Here is a 14,683-nt window from a genome sequence, read left to right on the forward strand (position 1 = left end):
TCCACATCAGCTTATAGTTAAGCTTTTGCGACAAACATAACATTGATCATATTTAAAGCCTCTTGGGTTGTTGGTTATGATTAGTGCAGCCCCTCTCAAGGTGGATATACGTAGGGCCCACGTCTGACCGGTCGTAGAGAGATGAAGGGGTGGGGGGGTGGGGGGTGGAGGAGGGTGGGGGGCGCCTGTGGTGGGGGTGGTTGGGTGGGAAGCTTAAAAAAAAGGAAAAAGAAAGAAAAGAGCAGCGTCTGTGACTGTGCTGGTCGAGCAAGCCAGCTTTAACCTTAGCTAACGCACATCCAAAGCACATGCCATGAGCCGGGTTTGAGCCTGCAAAAACCTGGGGGGGAGAAAAAAAGCCACACTCACGACTGCGAGAGAAATCCGATGAGAGGAACGGCTCAGAGAGAGTGAGCTGCCGTAGATTGTCCAAAGGGGCAGCGTTTCTCCTAGTTCCGGTTTGTCTGCCTGTGTGCGCTGTGCGAGTTGGGACCCTAAACAAAAGGCTGCCATCATCTTAAAGGAGATATTCTACTGCGAGAGAGCCCGTCTGCTTGATGCTAACTAAACATGAGCTCCTATTTTGTTAACCCTCTTTTTTCTAAGTACAAAGGCGGCGAGTCACTGGAGCCAACTTACTACGACTGCAGGTTTCCACAAAGCGTTGCCCGCAGCCACACGCTGGTTTACGGACCCGGAGCAGCCGCACCGGGCTTTCAGCACCCGTCCCATCATGTGCAGGACTTTTTCCACCACGGCACCACGGGGATCTCCAACCCGGGATACCAGCAAAACCCTTGCGCTTTGGCTTGCCACGGAGACGCAACGAAATTTTATGGATATGAAGCCCTTCCGAGGCAAACGCTTTATGGTACCCAGCAAGACGCAAGCCTAGCGCAATACCCAGACTGTAAATCGTCGAGCAGCTCTAACCCCGGAGAAGGACAAGGCCACTTAAATCAAAACTCCTCTCCCAGTCTTATGTTTCCTTGGATGAGACCCCACGGTCAGAATCATACAATTATTTCCTATTCTTTCTATGTTGCTCTGTGCGCGCGTGTGTGAGTGTGTGTGTGTGTGCGTGCGCGTCAGCGTGTGTCTACCTCTATGTACGTGTTGTGTGTGCATGCGTGCTAAATATGCCCGAGTGTACATGAGTGTTTCTCTTAACTATAAAACGGAATAAGTCAGGGAACATGATGGGGCACATACAACCTGTACTGCGGGCTGCTGTTACTCTGCAGCACATGTCCATACAGGGCTGAACTGTTGCTTTCCCAAGTGCTTGAAACACAGAAACGCTGATCACAGCTCATGACACCGGCTCTTTGAAGTCAATTATCGTTGACATAAGATATTTCACAAACTCCAAACGCACGAGGGGGAAGGATGAATAAGTCATAGTATAAAATATTGTAGTGCCACACACACCGGTAGCATGCAGAGTGACAGGAGGGTTAGCTGAACACAACATGCCCCGATTATCCAGAATCCGGGTTTTAAGGCTTTGGGGGGGTAATTTGACCCTCAGGCCCAATGTGGCTCAGACTCATACAGCCATAATCATAAGGGCTTTGTAGCTATTGCCTCATGCATTCATGGATCATTCCGTTCAGGCTATCAGGCTACATTAACTCCACACAGGTGTAAGCTTCATTTTTATCTGCTCACAGATATCTATCATTAGCCTGCCCCCATCTATTGTTACACTGCAGCTTTATCTCATCTCTCTCTCTCTCTCTGTTCTCAGACTTTTTCTTCTATCCTTATTTTCCTCGTGTGTGTCACTCTGAGTGTGTGTGGATGTGTGTGTGACTGAATATCTCCACCAGGCTTGTATGGGCCCTGTTGCTAGTGAGAAAAAAACGCACTAATTGCATGAAGTTTGAATACGAACATGTGGGTTTTTGTTTGGAGGGATGTGGCATCAGGAAACTAATGGGAATTTAGGACAATTTTGCCCACATTTATAGATATATCAATTAGAAAAAGGAAGGCCATGCCCTTTTTATATCTATATCTATAAATATAGCATCTTCTCATACTCACTCAATAACTCTTTTAGTGAAGTGGGTGTAAAAGTCAATCAGCTGACCACCCCTCCAGACAGAGCTACAAACGGTGCAAATAGAAGTGGGAAAATAAAATAACTTCAAGACTGCTGTTGAGAAACTGCACACATAATTTAAACATATTGCTAATATGTAATATATATATTACTGTTAATGGAAAATCAATTGTACACATCCTCCACTTTCAATAAGGGTTTCCCCTCGTTCTTTATGAATGAATGTGAGATGGAAAAGGTGAAAGCTAATTCATGCTGAGGGAGGAAAAGTTTTTTTTTTTATGTAAATGCAGAATTAATTCTAAGATATCTGAATGTTTTATCATTATTATTGCTGTTGTCGGGAGACCGTGGTGAGTCCAGCTAACCTCTGGCTTTATTTCATTCAAGCCCCAGGAAGACGGAATGGGAGGCAAACCTACAGTCGCTACCAGACTCTTGAACTGGAGAAGGAGTTTCTCTTCAACCCTTACCTGACCCGCAAGAGAAGAATCGAGGTGTCCCACGCCCTGAGCCTCACCGAGCGGCAGGTGAAGATTTGGTTTCAGAACAGGAGGATGAAATGGAAAAAAGAGAACAACAAAGACAAGTTTCCGGGTCAGAGAGGAGAGGCTGAAGCCGAGGAAGAGGGCAACGAGGACGGTGAAGGGGAAGAGGCAGAAGAGAAAGAAGCGGAAGAGAAAGAAGAGAGCAAGGAGTGATTTTATGGTCCTTTTTATGGTTATATGGCTGAAAAAGAGAAAAAAAGAGAGGTCCCATAAACAGACGAAGAGTCACAAGGAGGCAGAGAGCGTCAACTTTATGACCACCCTTTCATTTTGTCAGAGGGAACAGGAATCCCTCCAATGTTGCTGTCAGAAATAGACAGAATTGTCCCCTCTCATCATTATCCTAACATGATTCGCATTGCCGTTTGGATTTTTTCTGTAGAAGCTACATACGCTTGTAGCACATTTTACTTTGATAGAACTGGCGCCCTTGCAGAAAAAAGGGGGTGTTATTAAAACGCATGTTAGATGGAAATGGCTTAGCTGTTTGTTTGTTTTTTTTACGAATTTTGCTTTTAATAATAACTGTGTCAAAAGCATAGCCAAATAAGATCAAAACATGACCAACGCCGACCTGTGTGTGTGTGTAAATAGATTATAGCCTACATTTAAAAGAACACCATTTCAGAGTAGCCTTTCCGAAACTGTACGCGAAATGTAGGCCTATAACTTAGTAGTACGTGTTCAGACATCATCGCAGCAGTGACATTGGCTAGCGGCCCATGTATAAACCACAAGTTTTATTATTCTAATTGTTACTGTTTTACTCGTTTTCATGTGAACGACCTAGACAAAGATAGCCATTAGCTCCTCAGACATCTTTTTCTAGGATTACCAGGGAAATGCAATCGTTTGAAATCCTTTGATGCTACCTAAACCTGGGGGAATTGCAATAGAGATTTCTGAATATAGAGATTTCATATGGTTTTTAATTTTAAAGTGTTCTATTTCATCGTATTATTAAGTTATGTATGTAGCATTTACCCAATATACAATATACACTTGTTGAAGACAATTTGTGAGTCTTGGGAAGACAATTAGCTCAAAGCCAAGCAAACAATTTTGAGATTGTACCACGGCACTACCTAAACTCAGAGCCTTGCCTTTGCTGAATTTATACTCCTCACTTGTGGCATCGCTCTGACTTGATTGCAAGCTATTTCCCCAACAACTAAAACTGCCTATAACGCACATTTACTGTGTATGATAATACCTGCTACAATTTCAACGATTTTAAAGTAAGGGAGTTTATTTTAATGTGCTGGTGATATAGCGTAGTTGTTTTGCACTGAATATAATCTTTATGTACGTCTTGTTATATATTGATGTTAACAATATGCTCGTTTCCTGGTGTTTCTCCTGTGAAAGACGGAATTGTGTGTCCCCGCCATTGTTGATGTAAAATCACAAATAAACAAGATGGCTCACAATCATTCCTGTTTTTTTTTAATTGATATTACAGCCCACCCCCGACCCCCACCCCCTAGCACTCACACTTACTCTCTCTCTCTCTCACACACAAACATGCATACATACACACACAGACATTCAAATGAGGTGCACACATAAAACGTTCATCTTCACCTCTCTCTCCACTTCACCGCTTTCCTCTCTCACGACGCACAAACTTTGGGATGCTGTGCAAGCGCTCACAGCTAAGGAGGAGCCTCGGTTTTCATTTCGGACCACTTCCAGAAGTCACTTGACACAAATAACCAAACACATTGAATGAGAAAACGGCTAAACACGCTACAATGTTGATGTTTTGATGATGCTTTGACTTTGCGCCCAAAACAGTTCCTGGCTGCGGGATGAGGGAAGGGAGAGCGCAAGCGGTATTTGAATAGCCTCCTAACTAAAGTTTGCCTAATTTAAACTTTAAGACTAGCGCGATTTACAAAAAAAAAAGAAAGAAAGAAAGAAAGAAAGAAAAAAGAAAGAAAAAAGAAAAAAGAACGCCAGACACGTGTTTGCAGATGTATCCCTTTACCTTTTAAGGAAAGGTTGCGGGTCCCATTCACAGCGTGCGTACTCTCCAAAGCCTGAGTCGCATTTGATTCATCCTCTTAATAAGAAACTTCCTCACTTCAGGGAGGACGCTGAGCTTTTCTTAATGAAGTTTGGGATGAATGATGGCTCTTTGAGATGAGATGAACAAACATCTGACGGGTGTTTTAATAATCAGACGAAATAATGCCAAAGCATGAGGGAGGCTTTATCTGCCTATACCATGCAAGGTGTCCAGACTAACGTCCGGAAAGCGTCAGAGCGTTGAAATCAAAGCGAATAAGAGGCCAAGTGCAGGTAACACCGTGTGCCTCCTCTTCTCCTGTCCAGATGCTGCTGCTATTATGATGATGGTTGAGATATGAGGGAATAGGAAGTCACCATCTGAGAATCACTGAAGTGGCACCACCACCACAATATGTCTCAAACGGCACAGCAATGTAGGCCACTTCAAGTGTTGTCACGGTAAATAAAACACCAGCACTTGCTCGATTCTATTAATCGAAATCTGATCCTTCTTTTTTTTTTTAAAAAAGGAAAAGAAAAAAAGTGTCATTTGGCCCCCTCCTCTTCCACATAACAGAATTTCACCGCATTTCACAGGAAGACGAGCTCCATTTTTTAATTTACAGGCTAATACCAAAGCGCGTTTCCGCTATTTCTTTGACACTTTTTGGATTTTTTGCAACTTTAATGCAGGCTTAGAGAACCACATCTCAGTGCCGTATCTCTCCGTGTAGTTGTCCTAGCGCCATGCAGCTAAATTATTCAAAACTCCTGGTGCGTCTTGCCCGTCTGTTCTCTTTCCGCACAGTTACAGACTAGTTGAATGAGCTAAAGTGGTCCATTCGATGTGTATATGAGACATTGTGGATGCAAATAGTTTACCGTGGAGACTACTGTGAGATGTGACTCAGGAGGCGGCTGTTCCTCATATGAGTCTTAGTTTGTTATTAAGCTTGCCTTCAATTCAAAAATGTTTCATAATTTTTTAAGTTTTTAGTGCGATTGTTGGATTTGTGAAATGAAGGCCTACATGGAGTCACGCATTTTTAAGACAAAAAAAGAGAAATCGATAAACGAAGCTGGGTCATTTTCTTCAATTAAGTTGTTTCTGAATAGTTTTTTTTTCCAGCAAAAGTAATCTTGTAAAGATAATCAAAGAACATTTATTCTGCTTGATTGTAGCCTAACGAATGAAATCGAAACGAAAGCACAGAGTCACAGAAGCGCTTTTCGGCTTAATTGTATCTGTTTTGGAAAAAAAAGATGCATCCATTGCTTGCAAACTCTTTTCTTTTTTTTTTTAAATCAGTATTTTTCCATTAATGTGTGTCCAGGCTGATGCCACAAAATATGGTTGAGTGTTGCAGATCTTCTGTTTAGGGCTTTCCCCCCACCTCAATTGTGTCTTGTGTCTATTTTTCTGAATGAAACAATGTTGCGTCAAAGCGCAGCCTTTTCATCCAGGGTGTTTATTTCCCTGTTTGGGTGTGTGGAGTCTTTAGAAAATTCCGGATGTGTCCCCAAGTCACAGCTATTCTGCCCCACGGATGGGCCCATTGTGTGTTTGTGTGTGTGTGTTTTTACCACGGGGTTGACATTACCAATAAAGTTTAGTGTACCTGCTGTAAACTTTATTGGTGGTGTGGTGTTGGCCGGATGGGTCTGCATCGTTTGTCTCTGTGCCGAGGCTCAGTGTGGAGATCACGGCCTGGAAGGACAAGATGCGCCTCTCATCCAAGTATGTAGCAAGGATTTCTTTGATTATTTTGGGAATTTATTTGATTCGTTCCTGAGACGCCATGTCATAATAATCTTTTCTTAAATTAAGCGAGCGAGGCCTTGCTTTTGTGGGATTTACGAGATAAAACCCGAGCGTTGGGCTCAAATTAAATGGTTTTTCTTCTATTGCCCTCTTCATCTTGAATCCTCTCACTCTTATATTTATATATTAGATTTCACTCGATGGGATGTAATTGTTGAAGGCGATGAAATGTTCTAATTAAGTGGTGGCCTCGTGTTCTCCTCATTTCTAATATGTCGAATTATTGTCCGTATTCTCCAACGCGCCATCTTATCCTCCTGTGTGCGCGCTCCTTATAGATCCTGCTGAAACTTTGAACCAGATTTACAGTGAGTGTTGATTCCTGTCATGAGGCTGGATAGCTGCTGCTGCTGGTGTGTGCGTGTTCTCTGCAGGCTCAAACCCTGCCATCCCTGCTTTTCAAGTTTAGAAAATGACGATACCCTCTAGCCACTAGGCGGAATTTGACACAATCTTTTTATTGTACATGCACCTGGAGCTTCTAGCTGATACTGGGTGCGAGGAGTGAATCCTGGCATGTGCTTACTGCCATGTAGTCCATCCTGTGAATCAGTCAGTGAGACAGGGGCCCTAATATAGAAATGTAGTTTAGCCTAATTGCAGTTTAATTAGACGCCTCTCTCTCTCTCTCTCTCTCTCCCCCCCCCCCTCTCTCCCTCTCTACGTCTCTCTCTCTGTCTCTTTTCCTCCCTCCACTGCCTCTCTTTCTCACTCACAGCTTTATTTCCCATTTACCGTTGGCTTTTGGGTACATCATGGCACACAGCTCCTCCGCCAGGGGAACTGTCATATTTTTTGACGCGCATCTAAATTGTGACATATGGGAAATTTCATCGTCTTGCTCCATATCGTGTGGCCATTTTTAGTTTTGTGCAATCGAAAAAAAAGAAAGAGAAAAGATGGGTGCAAACATTCCTGGTTGTTAAAGGGAGAAATTTACAGCTGAGTAATAAAAGTTTACGACTGAATCCTTTCTGCGATTGGCTGCAGCGAGCCACGTGGCACACGCTCTATGAACATGAACTTTATGCTGTTGTCTATTCTCTGGTCCTTCCCTTGTATCAGCAGCAGACTAAGCTGGGGCGTAGAAACCTCTTTTTTTCTTTACTCTAATGTGAGAAAAAAAACGCTGCACAGTCATATTGGCGCTGCTTCGTGTGATATTCATCCGATCTCCGACTTCCTGACAGAGGGATCTTCGGGACAGTCGCCGCCTCTACCAGCCGCTGCCTGCGATTATCCCTGCCGGAGGCAATAAAGCCGCCACTGGGAAGAGAAAAAGGGAGCAAGCAAGCCTGCTAGAACGGACTTTTCCCGGCAAACAGCCTCCACAAACTCCCCATCGCCGGGATGCGAAGACGGCCTAATCGCACACGGGAGATGTGCGCTGTGTTGATATTCCCCTCTCGCCATCGTGACCCCTCAGCTGCTGTGTTGGACCACAGCGAGGCGAACTACGGACAGCCTGCTGAGGTAAGATTGCACATGATCTCTATTACTCTTTGTCTGTGTTTTCATGTTGAGCTGGTTTCTGGGTTTTGAATGATGAATGATGCAGAAGTGTGTGTGTGTGTGAGAGAGAGAGAGAGAGAGGGAGAAAGAGAGAGAGAGAGAGAGATCACGCGAAGGCGGAGAAGTCTATTCTGTGTAGTTGTGACCTGACCTGTAGCCTGGGAGGCTGCTGATGCCCAGAGCGACATTCATTACACAGCCATTATACCTTACTGGCTGGTGAAGCAGCACCTGCGCGTGTACTGGCCGCTCTCACCTACATTAGCTGAGCATTTCAGAGCTGCTGTGCCAATCTGTTGCAATAAATTGCCCACTGATAGTAAACTTTGTCATCACTCACAGGCCCCTTCTGACCAGGCAGTGACAAATTACATTCAGAGCTGGCTGATGTGCTCTAATTATTTCTTGCTCCCATACTTGTTGTCACTTGCTGTGTGCGGCCCATGCCAAGAGCTTGAATAACATAAGCAATTTCACACACGCGCGCGCGCGCACGCAACATACGACGCATAGGTTCCAGCATGTACACACCGCAACACGGCGTGGATCCCGGCAGTGCCCCCTAGCGATCAGAGGCGCTGCATGTGGAAGTGGGCGGGTGTTGAGGCTTGTTGTTTATGGCTGCTGGTTTTCGGCGGCGGTTCACTGCGGATGTCAGCTGACCCAGCTGATACACTGCTGCTAGTGAGTAACCGCACGAGCTGACACCGAGGGCTGTTTCTGAGTGTCTGATTTGTTGTTGTCGCCTCGGAGAATGAGAGATTTGTCTATGTCCAGTTTTTTTTTCCAGATGTAATGAGATGCAGTGATTTGTTATGAGATGTGACATAATCACTGACGACCTTATGAGAAGCAGCGTGAGATTTTATTCACATTAGCAACAATCATCACAGATACGGTCATTATCATCAAAACCAGCAGCAGTGACAGTTCTCGTTTTAACATTTGTGAACAGGGCAGCACAAGAAGCGTAGAGTACTGAGCTGCGTGTAGTAAATAATACATGGGAGGCGCCAAACTGTGATGATATACACATATACACTCCAGTTTTTAGATTCTTTCCAAAATGTTGACCCCCCCCCCCCCCCCCCCCCCCCCCCCCAAAAAAAAGAGAAAAAAAACAGGATTCATTTCAAAATATTCTCAGCATGTGGACAAGTGAGGGTGTGTGTGTGTGTGTGTGTGTGTGTGTGTGTGTGTGTGTGTGTGTGTGAAACTAAAAAAAGCACGACTAAAAATTAAACTAAACTAAATTGGGACTGCGCTCCAAAACTCCCAAACAAAGTTGTTTATCAATTAGAAGTATTCAAAGGCATCCTAAATCACAGTGTGTGTTTGTGTGTGTGTGTGTGTGTGTGTGTGTGTGTGTGTGTGTGTGTGAGACTCAGACTGCAGTAGGTTTTGTGTGCCTGTGAAGTTTTATTAAGCTCAGCTCGGTGAAAAGCCCCCTTTTGGTTTTATATTTGTCTGCAGACACAAAATGTTTCTCTTTTTGTCGTGAAGTTATTTCACGTGTTTCTTCCTCCTGCTGAAGCTCAGCAGTCCTGTGCTTCGATCTTGTAAAATACAATCACTGGCAAACGCCTCGCGCTGGAAGCCTTTATAGTCTTAAAACCGACTGTTACACACGTTGTTTGCTTTTCCCAAATGAAACATTGCTGTTGCAATGGATCGTGTCCGCTGCTGCCCAATACTATGCCTGTAGAGAGAGAGAGAGGGAGGAGAGAGAGGGAGAAAGGGAGGGAGAGAGTCCATTTAATACATGCCATTTGAATTGTTAGGTAAATCTTGGTTTAAAATAAGAGGGGAAAACCACAGTCCATTGTTTTGCCCTGCAGTGTTTTTAAAACCAGAGATAGGCTCGCATAAAACTCCATGAAGCCATGAATCTGTCCGCATCACCACATTTAGAACCTCACTTACAAATCCCGACAGGGCAAAAAAATTTTGCCTACTAATGGTCATAATTTATGATGTGTGGATCAACATGCGCTCATTGGGCAACAGCTTCCTGAGTGCTTAACGAGCATAAAGTCGAACACTTCCGGACATTAATTGGGCTAGCCAGCGATGGTAAAGTGCTTATAGAGGGCTTTACATTGTTAGTATGTGAATTACTCCTTATTAGTAAGGTTAGAAGCGGGGGAGAGGAAAAAGCATCAGGGGCTGACCAGACTTTTCCTCCCTCGCTGTGTTTTTAATCATGGCTGATAATGTAGAAATTTTACAGGTCCCATATAACTAATACTGAGTAATGTCGTGATGCTGGATATTGATCTACATCTATAAGCATGCGGAAGAGGAGCGATGGGCTCGTGCATTGGCCCTGTTGTGCTGCAGGAGAGCAGGCTGTTCAGGTTAGGCCTTCAGCAGAACAAGCAATTAAAGTGTCAATTTAAAACCGATCCAGCATCATAGTAACTAATCTCATAGCTGACACCGGCAAATGTAGTAATAAAATGATCGTAATAATAACAATAATAATAATGATAAGAATAATCACGCATGATCTACTTCTATCATGCGGAGCCTCCATTGCGCATTCACCCCAGATAAAATGCAAAATGAGAGCGTATACTATTCATCAAATAATTATCTGTGCTAATTATTAATATCCATGCTCAGTACTTGGTACCAGGCCATTGTTAATAATTCATTATTTTCGTTTTAGACCTTCCTGGTTCTTTCGTTCATCGCTGGTCATAATTTCCTTTTAAAGATCGTGGCAACGCGGACCAAACGGCTTCTTTCCTCCCTGCATCAAAACCCGCGCATGTGATTTGCCTCACGGGCCGCAATAAAACACTAAAACACGAGGGAAAGAATGACCTTTCTAATTCTGCACACTGGCTCAACCTCTGCTGCATTCCAGCCTCTCCAGTCCACACATTGGCTTCAGTGTTCAGCTTTTATTTACAACCTAAACTTTCTGGACCAGCGTGTTCTTTTTTTCTTTTTTCTTTATTGAGGGGGGGTGCTGTGAATAACAATTAAGGGAAAACTGTGTTTTGGAACCCAAATAATTCAATTATGATTTTAGTTATAATAAAGCTTTTTAAAGTTCTGCTGTTTTTATAAATAGTAAATAATAATAACCGCTTGGTGACAGACAGCAGAAATGGTTTCGCAGCTCCTGTTCACACGCTGTTTCTGACACCGTGAGCAAAATACGAAAGTCTCACTCATGACCAAACACTAAATTAAGCACATTTTGGGCTTCTGTTATTTGAAATTAAATTCAGATTTCTTGTTGCAGTTAAGGTGGTGAATAGACTTTAATGCTTTCTCTAATTCCTTTTGTTTGGTCCTTAGTAACATTGTCCCCTCTGTGGGTTGAAATTTATAGAAATTGGGACTCCCAGTAGTTTCATTGTGCTATACGTGTGTTTGTTCTATCCCAAAAGCAACTGATTCGTTACTTAATATCAAAGTGAGGTGGGGAAAAATAATCCCAGGACAGCAGTGGAGGCACATAACAGCCTCCAACTTTTGCGCTTTATTTGCCTCAAATTTGTGCGGCGCGGATGTCACATATGGCCACGAATAAGGTGAAGGGGAACTTTTATTGCGCCAGCTACTTCCTTCTCTTTGTTCTTGTCTCTTTTATGGGCTATTCAGGGTCCCAAACAACACACCAAACAGCGTTGCACGTTTAGTCTGCGAGTATTCACCCTATTGAAGAAATCAGTGAAGTGGACCAATAGGCTGCTGCAGCCAGAGCGACTGCCTTTTGAACAGACATTTTCAACAACTGCATCGATTATTTTATTGGTATCTATTATGGCCTGTTGAGAAAAGCCAAGATAATGTGAAATCTATTGTTTCAAGCGTCAAGTTTTGCTTTTTAAATTCTGTTTAAACGCGTTTGATTTTGAAAAACAAAATGCTAGTGGTGTTTAGAAACGCGCTCTCATCAACTGTGCAAACAATTTTATTAGGTGGATTACAGAAGTTGCCTCTTTTATATCATTGATGTGTAATTTTACGCACGCGTCGCCCAGACAGGCGCTTAAGTTTTTGCTGGATTTTTTGCAGAACACCTCCAAAGTAATTTCCAAACCCATCATTTGCTGCTGGGATAATTATCGGTTCCTCTTTCCTCTCTGTTTGTCAGAGGAATGTCGAGGTATGATCAGAACAGGAGGGGAAAAACTGGAACCTCTGCATAAGCATTTTAACATATTGCACTTTTACTGTAATTCGCTTCAACTCAACTTTTATGCGTAACGCTGAAAGCATGCTCTTCATTGCTGAGTTAAAGAGACTGTACCTGAGAGCCATCAGCTCAAAGTGACCACCGGGCACGGTTGGCCTGTGGAGGATTTTGTCTGACGTGCGCTGGATAACTGATTGGATTTTTCAGAGAGTGGCAGACATGATCTTCTTAGACGCAGGTCTTTACTGGTCGGCCGGACATACACGCGGTATTTCCCTTTGCATTATGCCTCCACATGCTGTGCAGTGCTTTCATTTCTGAGCCTGGGAGATTGCTGCTCGTGTTGCAGGGCTCTGCTGCAGAGATAGTTGTTGGTGAGCTGGGGAACGTCACTTGTTTTATTGCCCTCACAGAAGAGAGACCATAAACGCATTCTTACCACCTACACCCTCCCCCAGTTCACGGCAAAAGCATTGAAATTGCTCACGCGCCAGATAATTCATACACAATGGAAACATTAACAGTATGTTGGAAACTCGTCGATATGGCGGGAGATAAACAATAAATGCAAATGTTGCTTTTAGTCTTCATGATACAAAGGCTGCGCGTCCTGCGGGATGAGAGCGTGTAGATACTGTAGCCCACATCTCTGCAGTGGTGTTGTGAAATTAAAACTGAGTTTTGGAACCGCAAACACACACGCGCGTGCACACACACACACACACACACACACACACACACACACACACACACACACGATACACGATACACGAGATGTCATTATCACAGGAAAGAGTTTTGCTTTCTATCTTAGTAAATGGAATAAATGGCTGATTTGCTGAATTTCACTCATTGGGTCACCTTTAAAGTTGACTTCATATGTATCATATGCAGAATTTCCGCCTTCCTGTGAACGCGCTCACTGAACTGAATGTTCACATTCTGCATCTCGTTTCTTCCCTAAACGTCGCATTCTCTTAAACTTCATGTCAAAAGCGTCTCACCCAGCCAAGCTGTACAGTGTGCCACTCCAACTCTACGCTGTGTTTATCGGCATTTAGCACTAATGTTCAAGCTCTGAGCTAAAAGCTACAGTTTCTCCTCAACTCCTGCCTCTCAATTGGTGGAGAACGGTCAGCTGACATTGTCATATTGTCTCTCACCGAGCCAAGCCTCGGCTATAACACTCGGGTTTGTGCGTCTTAACCGGAGATTGGAAATTAATAATATTGAATCCTCAAAGTAGCCCACGTCCAGCTAGGGAGGCAGAAAGTCGAGGAAAAAAAGAGAAGACCTTGGAGAAAGGTGTGGTTGGTTGACACAGACGCGAAGGAGATTTACTGAGAAGGAGATTGAAAAGAGACCGATAAAGAAGTGGGGAGAGTTGGAGAGAGGGTTACAAGCAAGGTATGAATTCTTATTTCGCAAACCCGTCGCTCTCCTGCCATTTATCCGGTGGTCAAGATGTTTTGCCTAACGTACCCCTAAACTCCACCACCTATGACACAGTCAGACATTTTTCGTCGTACGGTGCTGCTGTGACCCAGAATCGGATATATGCACCTTTCTACTCCCCTCAAGATAATGTCGTTTTTGGGTCTGGCAGGGCACAGTATGAATATGGATCAAACGTGTTTCTTCAAGACAAGGACGTGCTCCCCAGTTGCAGACAAACAAACATGGGACTCAATACACAAAGCCACATTGCTCAAGAGTACAGTTTGGATCAAGGAAGAGCAGGAGCGCAGGAGCAGAAAAGCAACATCCCGATCTACCCGTGGATGCAGCGAATGAACTCACACAGCGGTGAGTTTTACTACGACAAATAAATTAAGGAAATGGGCCAGTTTTACGATATGTCTTACCAAGAGAGTAAGTTACTTTTTATGGCCCCATAAAACATTACTGTATCCCCTCGACCTGTAGATGGGCCTTTGCATGTGCAAACAAACAGCTTTCATTTTAAGACAGATATAGTGGCCATAATCAGTAGCGTGAGGCAGAGAGAATATATTGAGATGCTTTCATTATTTTAGATAACAGAAGGAAAGATGTCCTTTGAGACAGGATTTGTCTTGCTTATTTTCCTTCGTGGATTTAGATTACAATTATGATTCTAACAGTGAGGTAAAACTTGTGCTCAACTGCCTCAAAGTATTATTAGAGCGCAGGCAGAAGCACGTTTTATTTTTTTTACTGTCAAATGTGGCTTCGCCTTGCAAATGATTTAATTAGTGTCTTCACTTTGTACCCCAGCAGGAGTGGGCTACGGGACAGACCGTCGCAGAGGACGTCAGATATACTCTCGTTACCAAACGCTTGAGCTGGAGAAGGAGTTTCATTTCAACCGCTACCTGACCAGGCGCAGACGCATCGAAATCGCGAATGCGCTTTGTTTAACGGAGCGGCAGATCAAAATCTGGTTTCAGAACCGACGCATGAAATGGAAGAAAGAGAGCAACCTGACCTCCACGGTGACTGGAAGTGAACAGACAGGAGCCTCTCAAGAGGAGCGCAGTGGCGCAATGGAAGAAGAGAAGGATGAGGACAAGAAGAAAGAGTAG

General features: G+C 43.7%; 2 protein-coding genes across 3 annotated transcripts; both read left to right on the plus strand.

Annotated features, from left to right (window-relative positions):
- The first annotated feature begins 570 nt into the window (after window positions 1-570).
- On the plus strand, window positions 571-2,769 carry hoxc8a (homeobox C8a). The gene is made up of 2 exons (XM_041945411.1): window positions 571-1,006; window positions 2,459-2,769. The coding sequence occupies exons 1-2, from the start codon at window positions 571-573 to the stop codon at window positions 2,767-2,769; spliced, it is 747 nt and encodes a 248-aa protein (XP_041801345.1).
- A 10,759-nt stretch (window positions 2,770-13,528) lies between these two features.
- Window positions 13,529-14,683, plus strand: LOC121612549 (homeobox protein Hox-C6a). 2 transcript variants are annotated; one of them, XM_041945504.1, is made up of 2 exons: window positions 13,529-13,925; window positions 14,379-14,683. In XM_041945504.1, exons 1-2 carry the CDS (start codon window positions 13,529-13,531, stop codon window positions 14,681-14,683), a joined length of 702 nt encoding a protein of 233 aa, XP_041801438.1. The 2 variants fall into 2 exon arrangements, with proteins under 2 accessions (XP_041801438.1, XP_041801439.1); XM_041945505.1 differs by having other exon boundaries at window positions 13,529-13,922.

Source organism: Chelmon rostratus, chromosome 10, assembly GCF_017976325.1.
Source record: "Chelmon rostratus isolate fCheRos1 chromosome 10, fCheRos1.pri, whole genome shotgun sequence".
Classification (NCBI taxonomy): domain Eukaryota; kingdom Metazoa; phylum Chordata; class Actinopteri; order Chaetodontiformes; family Chaetodontidae; genus Chelmon; species Chelmon rostratus.